The sequence below is a fragment of the Polistes canadensis genome, unplaced genomic scaffold (genome assembly GCF_001313835.1).
Source record: "Polistes canadensis isolate GaletaPanama2010 unplaced genomic scaffold, ASM131383v1 scaffold_10, whole genome shotgun sequence".
In the NCBI taxonomy this organism is placed as follows: domain Eukaryota; kingdom Metazoa; phylum Arthropoda; class Insecta; order Hymenoptera; family Vespidae; genus Polistes; species Polistes canadensis.
This window is the reverse complement of record NW_014569557.1, coordinates 106,324-120,199: the sequence shown is the minus strand read 5'-3', so window position 1 is coordinate 120,199 and position 13,876 is coordinate 106,324. Positions and strand designations below refer to the sequence as shown.

Below are 13,876 nucleotides of genomic sequence, written 5' to 3'. Positions count from 1 at the left end.
GCCCTTGCACCCCCTCCCCATGCCCCCCTTCCTTCACCATACACACGACTCGTTACTTTCCTATAGCCGTCTCAAAAGGCGCGTGATAGAAAGCTCGGACCAACCTCCGTTAACCACCCAACCACCTCCCCCATCCCACCCCCTTTTCTTCCTTCTTCTCCTACCCTATAGGAACTGTAGAAGGGTTGAAACGTGATTCGAGGCTACAGGCTCATTGACGAAGTGACGTGTAATTTCCTAGAGACATCTACCTACCCTTACGTCAGCTCAATATACTTCCAACAACTATACACGACGCCTATTCTTATATTACCTCTCGCTGCCCACACAATTTATGAAGATTATTAAGAAAAAAAATGGCAAGTAATAATAAGATAAATACGAAAAACAAATTCTTATTAAAGGATCCAATAGATTCGAGATTTTTCATGCAGAAAATGAAAGAACACGAATGGGATGATATAAAATGCGAATAGATCGTGAAAAATCTTTTTTAAAGTTAGACACAAAAATAAAGAATCTAAATGAATAAAGGGTGTAACGAAAGTTGGTCTTTATTGAGAAAAGATAAATCAGACGAATAAATAATATATATATATATTATTTTTCATTTTTCGAAATATATAAATGTGTGCAGTTACGTTTTTTGTAAAAAAAAAAGTGTGCAGGGCCTACGATGATGTAATTTCAAATATTAATAAATAAATGAATATAATTAGTAATTTTTGTAGTTTGGTATAAAGAAAGTTTTCGTATACCCAGTAGATAGATTAATGAGAACAAAAAGAAATAATAATAGGATGCAATCGCAAGGATCCAAACGTGGTCGCATTACTCGACGAAACGAGGATGAGGTGGGGAGGGGGAGGGGGTAAACATTGTCGAGGGTTTGGGAACTCGATTTGCGAACTGTTTAATTTCCACGAGTTATTCATTAGCCGGTTAGAAACTCATTATTACAGGTCGGTGAATCGGTTGGCGTTTACACTAGAAGAGGATATTTTTCGGTATTGTGCGACGTTAAGTTGGTTGTTTGGTTGGTATGGTGTGGGGTGGTGTGGGTGTGGTGTGGGAGAGTCAGTTAACTCGCTTGATAATGAAGAATTGTTGGTACGAAAGTAAAATTAATTTCTGCGGCTTTGATCAAAACGAGAGAATAATAACGACACTCGTAGAAATCGATTGAACACAAAGCTTACTAGCAAGCAAGCTTACTAGCTAGCTAGCTAGCTAGCTAGCTAGCCAACCAGTTAGCCAAGCAAGCAAGCAAGCAACCAACCAACCAACCAACCAACTAACCAACCAACCAGTCAGCTCTCGTGCTAGCAGAAAATACAGACAGCATTTGGTCATAAGCAAACACTCCTTTTTCGAATGGAAGTCAACAAACAATGGTTGGTTTTAGCATGGTGAGAGTGAGTTCGCTGATTGCCCGCTTTTCGACGTTCTCAATATGCCTCGTCTCGAATCGAATAATGCATACTGTGCTCAACGGCTATCGGATAATATTTAGAACTTCGTTACCGAAGTAATTACGAACGAATTGCATAGAAATGTTTTAGCATGCGATAGAGTGGGGGGGGGGGAACCCTAACCGAGTAAATAATATCCAAAAGAATATCGTGTGCTTTTGAGAAAACAAATTCAATGGGATACCACACAACGTAAATGGGGTAGAGGGAGGGGGGCTAGGTATTAACCAGATTTAAAATAATATTAATTCGTTATTTGTTGACAATTAAAGATAGGATAAACAATGATACGTTAAAAGATTTTCTCTGTTGGCGGATCAATAGTCATTCGGTACATTCACATTTGAATGTTAGTATTTGTTCGATATTATATGCAATATTTGCACGCGTTTTTAAGGCTTGTTTGTTCTGTAAAGAACAAAAAAAAAGGAAAGAAAAAAAGAAAGAAAGATAAAAAAAACCACAGAAAAATTTACTCAATTATATATAAAGAATAGAATAATATTGATGAAATAAATATTGCTCGATACGATTGGATGATATCTATCTATCTCGTTTGGTAATATATAAATAATCGAGCAAGCAATTTTTTTCTTCCTCATCGTCCAATTAAAATAAAATTCCAAATGCGTACAGAACTTCCCCTTCTTCTTATTCTCATAACGACTTGAAATGGTATTCGATTCGCGAGACGCAATGTCTCGCCGTGAAAGAGATGCCATGTCGCGACGCAACACAATACGCAACCCTCATTCGCATTCCTAACAAAGCTAAGTGCATTGGCTATAACTCTAGGATCATAATTTTAATAATGAATGGAAACGTGACGTTGAAAGGATAAAAAAAAAAAGTTTTAAAAGAATAACTTACGAAACATTAAATCATAACTATTGTTTATGATTTTGGATTAAACTCTACGAGATGGAAAAAAAGAAAAGAAATCTCGCAATCGATTCAAAAGAAAAAAAAAAAAGAAAAAAAAAGGAAGAAAGAAGTTGAAACCAAAAACAACAAAAAAATAGTAAATTCTAACCGCTTACAAATAGTACAAAATGTTAGGTAAAATCGAGAGAATTTGAAATGGATAGATGGACAGATAAATGGGGTAAGGGTGGATCAACGAATGGATAGGTAGAGAGGAATAGATAAATACAGTGGGAGAGAGTAAAGGAACGCGAGAGAGAAAGAGAGAGAGAGAGAGAATATACAGGGTGGTAAAGGACGAGTAGGTGGTTGAACCTGGTTCACAGGGTGTTTCGCGATAGTGATGGATGTGACACGCTGACGCAACGCTCCTACGACAATTCCGAACGATAAAACCAACGAAACGGTTGTCGCTTCCGTCGAGTGACTAAGGTAATTTCGTTTCTGCAGATGTAACCATTTAATCTGAATAACTTTTCAAAAATAATTGCATCCTCTGGGAGAAGATGATTTGATGGTTTATTAAAAATACATATGTTATATCGAAATCACGATTGAAATTTATTTCATTTCGAATTTTTTACCCATATCCTTTATTTTTCTTTTCGAGAAATAATTCAACAAACAAATTAGAAAAGTGAACGTTCCTAATCTTACATTGGAAAATAAAACCTATAACAAATTGCTTTCAATAATTCATAGCAACCATCTCAATGAATCATCTCATTTGATTTAATGAAAATGTAATACTATTTTTAATAAGGATAAACAGAAAGGACATCAATTAAATGCATTTAATAAACAACTATCATCGAAATTCGTTAAATTCTACTATGCAATAGCATTCGATATAGGACTGATAACAGACAGAGAGTCTAAAGTTTCGATTCGGTCTCGATAATTAGTTCGATCGACTTCCGGTAATTAGTATCACGACTAGAGAACGAACACCTTCTATCCGAAGCATGTTTCCACCAATGAGAAAATTAAGCGAACCGTAATACTCTAAATGCGGTTGCACGCTCGAAAATAATCCCAAGGGCCACTTTCTTTCTCTCTCACTTTCTATTTCTCTCTTTCTTTCTTTGTTGAGTATTTGAAGATGAAGGAGGCGTGCCCAATCGAATTAGATGCCATTTCTTCGAAATAATGAACCGATCAAATCGAGTATCTTTCAATTTCTATTTTTTTCCCTCCTTCACGCAATTCATTTTCTAAATCCCCTCAAGTTCCCCTCAAATCATTTTTATTTTCAACTCTTATTTTCATCTTTTTTTTTTTATTCTACACTTCTCAAAAGAGGATACAAAAAATAAAATAAAAGTTGGAAAGACCGATGAGAATATATTTATTTATATCTTGTTAAAAATTAATTATTCATTGAAATTGTTCTATATAAGTTAATACAGTTCTACCTCTTGCTCTCTATTTTGAAACGATCGAACTCAATCAGCTTAATTTGCGACTGGATTCAATATGAATGTAGATAGTTTGAATTCGTTTTATAGATCATTCACGATTCAAGATAGAAATTGAATGAAAATACTTTTTACGTTCAACAACAACACACACGTTTCCATTTTTCTTATACAATTCTTCTTCAATTCTTCTTCAATTCTTTAATGGTAATCGAAAAGTATCTTCTTAAGTATTATAAAAATAATATCAATCCTCCTTTTCAATTCATCTATTTTTATTTTTATATTGGATGCTTCTTTTCTCTGATAACGAGAACGTTTCATATAATTCGAGGTTTTAATATTTCATTCTTTAGAAAATACAACTAGTGACAAGATCTTGAAATTTCTACGACGAATATTCGAAAACTCGAAGCATGGGTATAATGTAAAGAAAAAAAGAAAAAAAAAAAAAAAAAAAAAAAATTCTCAAGAATAGCAGCTACATCGTTGTGCTGCAGTCAAGAATGGAAATAAAAAAAAAAATAAACAAAGGAACAAGAAAAAAATGAAGAGGANAAAAAAAAAATAAACAAAGGAACAAGAAAAAAATGAAGAGGAAAAAGAAGTAGAAGAAGAAGAAGAGGAAGAAGAAGACGAAAATGACGAAGACATATTTTTTTTACGAGAAATATCTTCTGAGGCGCATCTTACGTGTAACAAAATGGAAACTCATACACTTCGATATTATTTATTTTCAAATGATTCCGCGTGAAACCGATCATTTCCAATTTTCTTCCCGATCATTTGACCGTAAAATATGAAAACACTCTGATAAATCGATTCTCTACGCCATTCTTATGAAAAATTATCTTTAAGCGAGAATTTATTTATCATAAATTTAAATGAAAATAATTCACGCGCGATAACAAATCGTAATCATTGAAAAATTTATTTAAAATTTAAAATCCTGACAATATTACTTATGTACATTATTAAAAATTAGTTAAATCTATAATTAAAAAAAAAAAAAGAAAAAAAAAAATATAAAATTTCCCATAACAATGGGAAAATACCAAATTTAACTCCACGAAATCTCTCAGAAATAAGTCATGGAAAAGTTGTGCAAACGTTCGTACATGATCTCGACGAATCCGGAAGTGGAATTAAACCGCTTAACCGTGCGGTCAGTGGTGCGAATAAAATAAAAAAAATAAAATAAAAAAGGGGTAAGGAATAAAACTAAAATAAAAAAAAAAAAAAGAGAAAAAAAAGAAAGAAAGAAAAGTCGAACGACGTGAGTTACGTTCGCGTGTATTCACTCGATTCTCTCCACCTACTTTTCCCTCTTAACTCGGTTGGAATTTAATCCTAGTTTACAAATAGTATCTCCGTTCGGTGAGAAAGCACAGAGCTTTTACGTGTCTCGCTTATTCTCTTCGAGTGACACGAAGAGTGGAACGTGCTCGTTCAATATATGTACATAGATACATGCATACATATGTATGTACGTATGTATTACATATGTACGTTTGTTAGATTGAGAAAAAGAGAGAGAGAAAAAAAAAGAGAGTAAAAGAGAAGACCAGAAGAGTCCAACTGTAACGATTCGTCTGGTTTCGGTCGAGATAATGCACATATTCTGATACTTTTTCTACTGATGTGTAATAGTAAAGTTGATATTGATACCCCGATGAGAAGAATTAATAAGTAGTATAATAAAAAGAATAATAAAGTATTACAAAGCAATAGAGAAAAGATAGAATAGGAAGTTAATAAAGTTCTTAGGATTGTTCTGATTTTTGGGTGTTCGAATTGTAATAGTAACACAAAACAAAAGAAAATATATAAAATAATACCCAGTTGGCTAATAAAGTTTTTACTATTATTAGGATTTTTGAATGTCCAATTTCGAGTATCCAAATTGACTATCCGGAAACTTGTTTTATTAGCAAAGAGAATAAATACATCAAGTACAGTTTAAATTACCCTTGTTAAAAAGTGGGTCAGTCAAAATGATCTCTCATTCATACCCAAATACATGAGTACATGCTTGATTTAGATTCAGATATTCAAATACTCTTTTAATTTGTAATTAACAATAAATATCTTTTCTCAAATATCTATTAATTCCCATAAGAATATTACTTTTCCATTTAAAAAAATATGTATCATTATAATTTGTCAAAATGAATAAATCCTGTACTAGAATAAAAGATCTTACATTGAGTACCCAAATAATCAAATTCTAATCCGGGGATCTGAATTTTGAACGAAATTTTTAGTTATAATGAATAATTTGAGTGGTGAGATATATAGATAGTACAAGAACATTGCTGGTTATTTTTATTTTTCCTCTCTCTCTCTCTCTCTCACTATTTTTCTCTTTCTTAACAAATATCAATCCATAAAGGTGGATATGAATTCTACACATGCAGATGTCGAAGCTACTCACCAGACCGGAAAACTAACACGATCCGGATACGATCACTGACTCTCTACCAGATAGATTAGTATAAATGCATCATGCAAACATACTATCTAATTATCTGCAATGCCATGATATATCACGTATTCTTGATGAACCTCATTCACACTGAAACATCCAATCGAGAATATTAATGAATGCGAATATCTTATAATCAATCGAACAAACAAATAAACAAATAAAAAACTAAAATTTGGTTAACAAAAAAATAAGGTTATAAAAATTAAAATGAAAAATATCTAAATTAATTTAATATATAGAGAAATGAAATAATTTTTAATGTAATTTAATTAAGCTTCATACGTACCCTTCATTTTATTTTATTTCATCAACACTATAAATAATGAAGAATTTTATCGATCAATTAAATAACTCAATTAAATATTATTAATTGCAATCACTACGAAACTCGCGTTTACGACTGATCACTCTCCCGCGAAAGTAATTTAAAAATGGCCAACGTGCGCATGCGCGATTGTAGAGGGAGTTCAATGCAGGGATGATCCTTGTAGGATTGTATATAACGGGGATTGAAAACAGTTGATTTATTTTCTGTTTACGTGAAGAGAGTTTATTATTGTGTAATAATAACTTATTATTATGTTATTGTATAATTAAAAATAAGATTATCTTACTTCAGAAAAACATGCCATTTTTATATCTGACATTATTAAATAGATATTAAATTAAAGTAAAAATCCTTGTTATGCCAAAAAAGAAGTTTACATATACATGCATGTTATAATATTTAACTGATGATTTTTTGGAGAATCATGTCATCCCTTGCGTTCAATAAATTAAAAAAAAGAACGACATCGAATGGGATTGAAAAATCAAAAACAAATGTCAATAGATTCAATGGGCTTACCGTGGAAGAAGTTCAAAAATATACTCTACCCGATTACCTCAAAGAAAATCTTGACATGGTTTTCGTTGGTATAAATCCAAGTTTGATGTCAGCACACCGTGGTAAATATTATGCAGGTCCTGGTAATCATTTTTATAAACTTCTATACGAATCAGGTTTAACGCCAAAATGCATGGGTTTCGATGAAGATCATAAGTTATTACAATACGGAATAGGATTAACAAATATAGTTACTAGACCGACTAGATCTTCTGCGGATTTAAAGAGAACAGAAATCAAAGAAGGTGCTAAGATTGTCGAAGAGAAAATAAAGTTATTTAAACCAAAGATTGCTATTTTTAATGGAAAATGTATTTATGAAGTTTATGCCAATAAAACTAGTAAATCGTCTTTTCATTTCGGATTACAACCAGAACTCATAGAAAATACCGCTGTTTGGGTTGTACCTTCCAGCAGTGCTCGTTGTGCTAATTTTCCTCGAATGACAGACAAATTACATTTTTACACAGCGTTAAAGAAATATCTACAATTTTTAAGAGGCGAAATTAAGGAGGTCGATTTAAACGAATTTTTCTTCGAAGGAAAATGCAAACAATCTATACCGAGCACCTCTAAAATGTGGAGACGTAAAAATATATCAGCTTTTATACACGGCGGCAGAATAGCTAATAAAGATACGATTTTTTTGGATACCTCAGATGAAAATATTGCGATTGTATGCAGTACTGAATTTATTGTTAAAAAATTCGAGCAGGAACAGGATAACGATGAGAAGAATGAAAAAAAGGAGCTATCAGAAACATATGTCTGCTCTTTGGAAGAAAATCCTAAATCGGCACCTATAAATAACAAATTGTTAAATGGAAATGTTGAAGATAGGTTGCAAGATAGTACTGAGTCTAAATCTGTAAATGTAAAAAGTAATATTAAATATAACAAAAAGCATAGGAGAAATAAAAGACTTTTCCCTAAAAATGTAGAAAGAACGTCCAAAATAAATGAATCTGTAGATTTTGTAAAATTAATAAAACAAAGACTTAAAGAAAAGACTACTGATGTCGAAACTACGGAAAAAGAATAAAAATTCTCAATAATAAAAACTACTTACTAATAAATAATGTACAGCATGAATTATTTTCTAATACATATTTTCTTTATTTTTATAAACATATTTAAAAAATACATTTTAATGTATTAATTTTTCCCTTTAAAATAAGCTTTTTAATAAAAACTTAATTTCACCCTTTCATTTCCCCCAGATCCTATACACATTGTATAAACTATAAACACTGTGTTAGTAACTCGATATAAAAAATGATTACCCTTTTTAAGCATGACCGCTAAAAAGTTTCTTATACTTACTAAATATGTACCACAAATTGTGATGTACAAACGTGTGTTGTACGTACAAAACTTATTGAGATTTCTAACAATTTTTTTGAAACTTTTTTATGTTTCATATCAATATTTAAATATCCCCTTTTTTCATACTGATGTTTAATGACTTGATTTAAAATTTGTATAAATAATTAAAATTATTTACAATGAGAAAAATGGTAATCCTTGCCGCCATCTAATAAGCAACGAAATTAAATAACAACAAAAAAATTAAAAAAAAGAAAACGTAGTAAGCCTTAACGTATAACATCGGTAGCTACATCGGTCATGTCTATTACGAATCCCGAAATAATTGAAATTATAATTATTTATAAACTCAATTACAAATTAAGATTATAATTTAGCTTTGTTCGTTTCCATAAGCGTTTTAAGTTTTTGAGTCAACATAATATTACCGGTAATTTTAAGTTTTCCTCGCATAAATGCTTCTTGCGGATTTATTTTTCCAGTCGCCTGTGAAGAATAATAATTATTATTATTATCGATATATATTATCGAACAAATTTTCATATAATAAAACAAAAGAAATTAACTTACTATGGCCACCATATCACTATCTTCTATAGTTAAAGTGGTATCAATTTTTTCTGATGTAGGTTTTCCTTTATAAACATCACCTTTCTTTAAATCTAAAGCTATTAAAAAAGAATTTTATCAATTCATCATATAATACCATATACAAATAATATAATAAATTTATGTATGTTATTTTCATTTTTATAAATTTATATTGTCTTTGACATACTCCATTGGGCTTTCGGGCTGCCTTTTACAGTAATATTGTAAAGAAAGATTGCATTAATTTTCTTCACTTGTTCAGGATTAGTTTTAACGTAGTCCCTCATTGTATCAAAAATTGCATTACTTTGTAAATCATTGTTATTAGAAATTGGCGATGGAGTTAAATTTGTTGGAGACTGTAGTTTTATTTTTACATCAAATAAATCAATGTAAGAACCTGCAAAAAGAAGGATAATCCTTGAGAACAATTTTTTTGAACAAATTATCATATAAGGAGAAACACGTTGACAGGACACTATTTTTTTTTAATTTTTCACAGTTTTGGAGGTCAGTTTTGAAAGTCTATCAAAAAATTTTAAGAATGACTAAGGTTGAGTCTTTTTTTGTAAAAACAACAGATGACAAGATATTTTAAAAGTGAAAAACACAATATAAGATAGTTGGATTTTTCAAAGGAATTCGAAGATTTTGTAAGGGACAATAACCCAAGTGAAAACAGCAATAAAATTCTTTAGAATTGCAGATATTTTCGACCCCTTGTAGCTATGCAGATATAAAACTTCTATTGCTTTAGTATTTTGTATTAAAGACATAGACAAACTTTTTATAGGAATTTCATTGAAAATTTTCCGAGCTTACCTGTGATAACTATAGTATTAGTTTCTAAAACAGATGTTTGGAAATGTATTCTGTTGCCCTGTTGCCACATATCGGTACGCAACGTTTCTCCTGGATATACTGGTTTAGAAAATCTTACCTAAACAAAAAATAAATTTTATTAAAAAACAATATGTCTTAATGAAAATAAAAATTATTTAATTAAAAATTAAAAAGAATAAAGGATTTAAAACCAACTTTGACCGCTTTAAATAAGCTTGGATCACCATTCGCATAAGTATTTAGAACATGTCTTGCAGAAAATCCAAGAGAACACAATCCGTGTAAAATCGGTTTTTTATATCCAGTCATTACAGAAACATTTGGATCAATATGCAGAGGATTTGCATCCCCATTCAATCTATATAACGCTGCCTAAGAAATGCATTTATTATTTAATTATTAAACATACTGAAGCAATAATTAATTGTCCGAAAAATATAAAATGTATAAAATCAATATACTTGATCATCAGAAGTTTTTTGATTAACAAATGTATCTGGTTTGCGATTGGGTGGGTCAATAGTTGGAATAATATGCGGAGATGTACGTTTGCCTTGAAAACCACCAGCACCAATTATAAAAATTGATATCTGTCCCGTGGATAATTGTTCATTACTAACAGCATTAAAGGTGTCATCTGTAAAATATATTTATTCTACATTAAATGCTACTATTGAATAATTTATTATTCAAATTTAAATATAATCTATATTCGTATTTAAATGTATATAATTATAAGCATACGTTGAACTACGATAACCGCTGCTTTTCCTTTATCGACAACATCTACAACTTTATAGACTGTCTTTACTTTTGCTTCTGTAGGTAATTTTTTGAAAACTTCTAAATATTGTTCTCCATGTAATGCCTAAAAATAAAAGTAAATTAAGAATAATTCGTATTAAAGAATGATTTATGTTGTCATACATTCGTTGGATTTATCTGTATCTGGGGTATGGCGTCATTTAAAATTGAACTAGTCATACATCCGGTGGCACCGTAAATAACGTAGTAAGTTGGAAAAAGTGAAAAATTCTCATGATTTTCATATAAATAACGTAAATCGGATGGATCTTGAACTGTTGCTCCGACTATAATTAAAATTACCATTTTTAATTAATATTTTTTTATATTTACGTGTTTACAATTCGCATAATATTTTTTATACAAAGTAAATACAATTGTTACATAAACATACCTCCAAGTGCATACAGGATAGCATCTTGACTATTATAACTATAGTATATAGCATCACCCTGATAGAAAAATGATTAATTTTTTAATCAAATAACTAACAATGAATAATTCATAAATAATTATACAATTTCTTTCTTACAGCTTTTTTTGTAGAAACGCCAGCTTTTAAATCGTCGATGACGTTCATCAAATCTCCTACTATTTCCTACATATTATTTAAAAAAAGATAAGAATTGATGATATAATATTAACAGTTTGTATACATTAATTATTTGAAAATGAGGACAAGAATGAAATGCAAGAATATCGGAAGAAGCGAGAATAAGGAATACAAAGAGGAAGGCTATAGACTATATTTTCTAGGAAGAAAGAATTTGAAAAGCCTAAGCTAGTGAGAGGAATTTAAGAAAATAGTAGACAAAGACTTGAGAGAGAGTTGGAAAAGGTCATTCAGATATTTTAAAAGGAAAAGGAAAGGGCTTTTATTATGGTTTTGTAAGAAGAAAAGGAAAGGGCTTTTATTATGGGTTTGTAAGAAGAAAAGGAAAAGGGGGATTATAAAAACCTTAATTGTTTAACTGTTCTGTGACGGACAAGAAGGAACGAGTACAAACGAGGATTCAAAGTAATCATTTTTTCTTTCTAAATATTATACATCTAATTTTAGCTATGTGTTATCGTTTGCATTAATTTTTTAACCTTTGGACAAAAATGGTTATTAAATAATAATAATAAATTTATGAATTATTTTAAATATCTTACCTCCATATTATTTGCAGATTTAGCAGAAGTCATATCAACGACATTCGACCAATTTTCTTGTACATTTTCAGGTGTAACCAGATCATGTAAATTTTGTCGCACAACGCTTCCCGGCGAACGAACGATATCACCTAAAAAACGTTGATGAATAAATAACGTATAAATACAAACTAGTTCATTCTTAGATTATTATATTATATTATATTATATATATTATTATACTTTAGGTTAATTTTTAACACTTACATTTTCTAACCCAACCTATAGCTGATTCAATAATAGATCCAGTTTCATTACATTTCTCATGACACAACCAAAAAACTATTGGAGCTATTAATTCTGGTTTTAACTGTTGGAATAGATCTAAAAATAACGAAAATATCTATTTTTTGTTCTATAAATAAAGATTAAATGCAATGTGATAAATATAATAAACTCTTTACCAGGAGAAAGAATATCTTCAGTAAGTCTGGATGCCGCAGTTGGCACAATTACATTAACACTTATATTTTTTTTAGCACCCTCAATAGCCAAAGTTTTTGTCAAACCAACCAAACCCATTTTTGCTGTACTGTAATTAGATTGACCAAAATTTCCGCATAATCCGCTATTACTTGTGGTGAAAATGACTTTACCATAATTTTGTTTACAGAAGTATGGCCATGCGGCTTGAGTTGTTTTAAATGCACCCTTAACGTGTACATTTTGTATCAAATCTGCACAAATGTCATCAAAATAAAATATCTTCACAAATATTTACAAATTTAGAATTATTAAATAATTGTATACTAACCCCAATCGTCTTCTGTCATTTTAGCAAAAGACTTATCTCTCAAGATACCAGCATTGTTAATAAGTACATCAACACGTCCAAACGTATCGATTGCAGTTTTAATGATCTTAGCACCATCCACGACTGAATTATAATCTGCCACAGCTCTTCCCCCTAAAAAAAAAAGAAACAAAATTTGTAAATAAATATATATTGCTAGAATTCTAAAAGAACGTATACATACAATTTATTCGTAAAGAAGTTTTTTGCATCATTTACATAAAAATAAGATATCATATTTTATCATTTAGTTTAAATTATATAAACTAGAATATAAAAAATAATAATCATTGAATAGCAAAGGAGGAAACCATACCATTTCGTTTAATTTCAGCTACAACATTATCTGCAGCTTGACTACTTTTACCATCACCATGTCGTCCAACTCCTAAATCATTTACTACAACGCTAGCACCTCTCGAAGCAAATAACAATGCATAGGCACGACCTAAACCTGTTATAATAAACAATAGAATTTTTATAGTTTCATATGGCAACGAAAAAATTCATATAAATAATCATTTGAAAAATTATGATTATATAATAACAATTTTTTAATGTCAAATTTGAATTACCTGCACCTCCTCCTGTCACCACAACTACACGATTATCAAAACGTAGATCTGTCATCCTTACCAGTGTTCTTCAAGAAAAAAGATTTAAAATAATAAAACGTAAAACTTTCGAGTCGACTGACTTCGTTAATCAGCATAAAACGAAGTGATAATGCAATAAAATAACTAATAAATAAACAGGTTAAAGTCCATCTAGTTAGCTTCCAAAATTTTAATTTGACAGATTGAGTAATTGTGCAACCTAAAATTACAATACAACTCTAGATACATGAGATATAACATTTTACATTAATAAATATTTTTAAAATATTTGTATTTTTCATTTGTTATTAATTAGTAATTTTTAAATATATAATAACAAACAATAGTCATTCTGTTTAATAAGAAAAGTAGGTTTGTCCAAATTAAGCCAATAGGATTATGGACTAATTACACACAAGAGCGAGAATGCTTATACAAAATTAATAAAACAATACAGCTATAGTTTAATCCAATTTTATTATTAATCAATAATATTCACTTGTGATTTCTCACAAATTTCTAATACATTTTATTTTTATAA

General features: G+C 30.2%; 2 protein-coding genes across 2 annotated transcripts; one reads left to right on the top strand and one right to left on the bottom strand.

The window, feature by feature from the left end:
- The first annotated feature begins 6,799 nt into the window (after window positions 1–6,799).
- LOC106792647 (G/T mismatch-specific thymine DNA glycosylase-like) lies at window positions 6,800–8,259 on the top strand. Its single transcript, XM_014759146.1, has one exon. It carries the CDS (start codon window positions 7,037–7,039, stop codon window positions 8,228–8,230), a length of 1,194 nt encoding a protein of 397 aa, XP_014614632.1. The 5' UTR covers window positions 6,800–7,036; the 3' UTR covers window positions 8,231–8,259.
- A 75-nt stretch (window positions 8,260–8,334) lies between these two features.
- LOC106793023 (peroxisomal multifunctional enzyme type 2-like) lies at window positions 8,335–13,601 on the bottom strand. Its single transcript, XM_014759594.1, has 16 exons — window positions 13,315–13,601; window positions 13,056–13,193; window positions 12,701–12,853; window positions 12,351–12,623; window positions 12,154–12,270; window positions 11,908–12,038; window positions 11,285–11,350; window positions 11,147–11,204; window positions 10,876–11,039; window positions 10,693–10,816; window positions 10,410–10,585; window positions 10,144–10,320; window positions 9,928–10,045; window positions 9,293–9,505; window positions 9,085–9,182; window positions 8,335–9,000 (listed from the first exon to the last, which is right to left on the bottom strand). Exons 1-16 carry the CDS (start codon window positions 13,367–13,369, stop codon window positions 8,881–8,883), a joined length of 2,181 nt encoding a protein of 726 aa, XP_014615080.1. The 5' UTR covers window positions 13,370–13,601; the 3' UTR covers window positions 8,335–8,880.
- Between the last annotated feature and the right edge of the window lie 275 nt (window positions 13,602–13,876).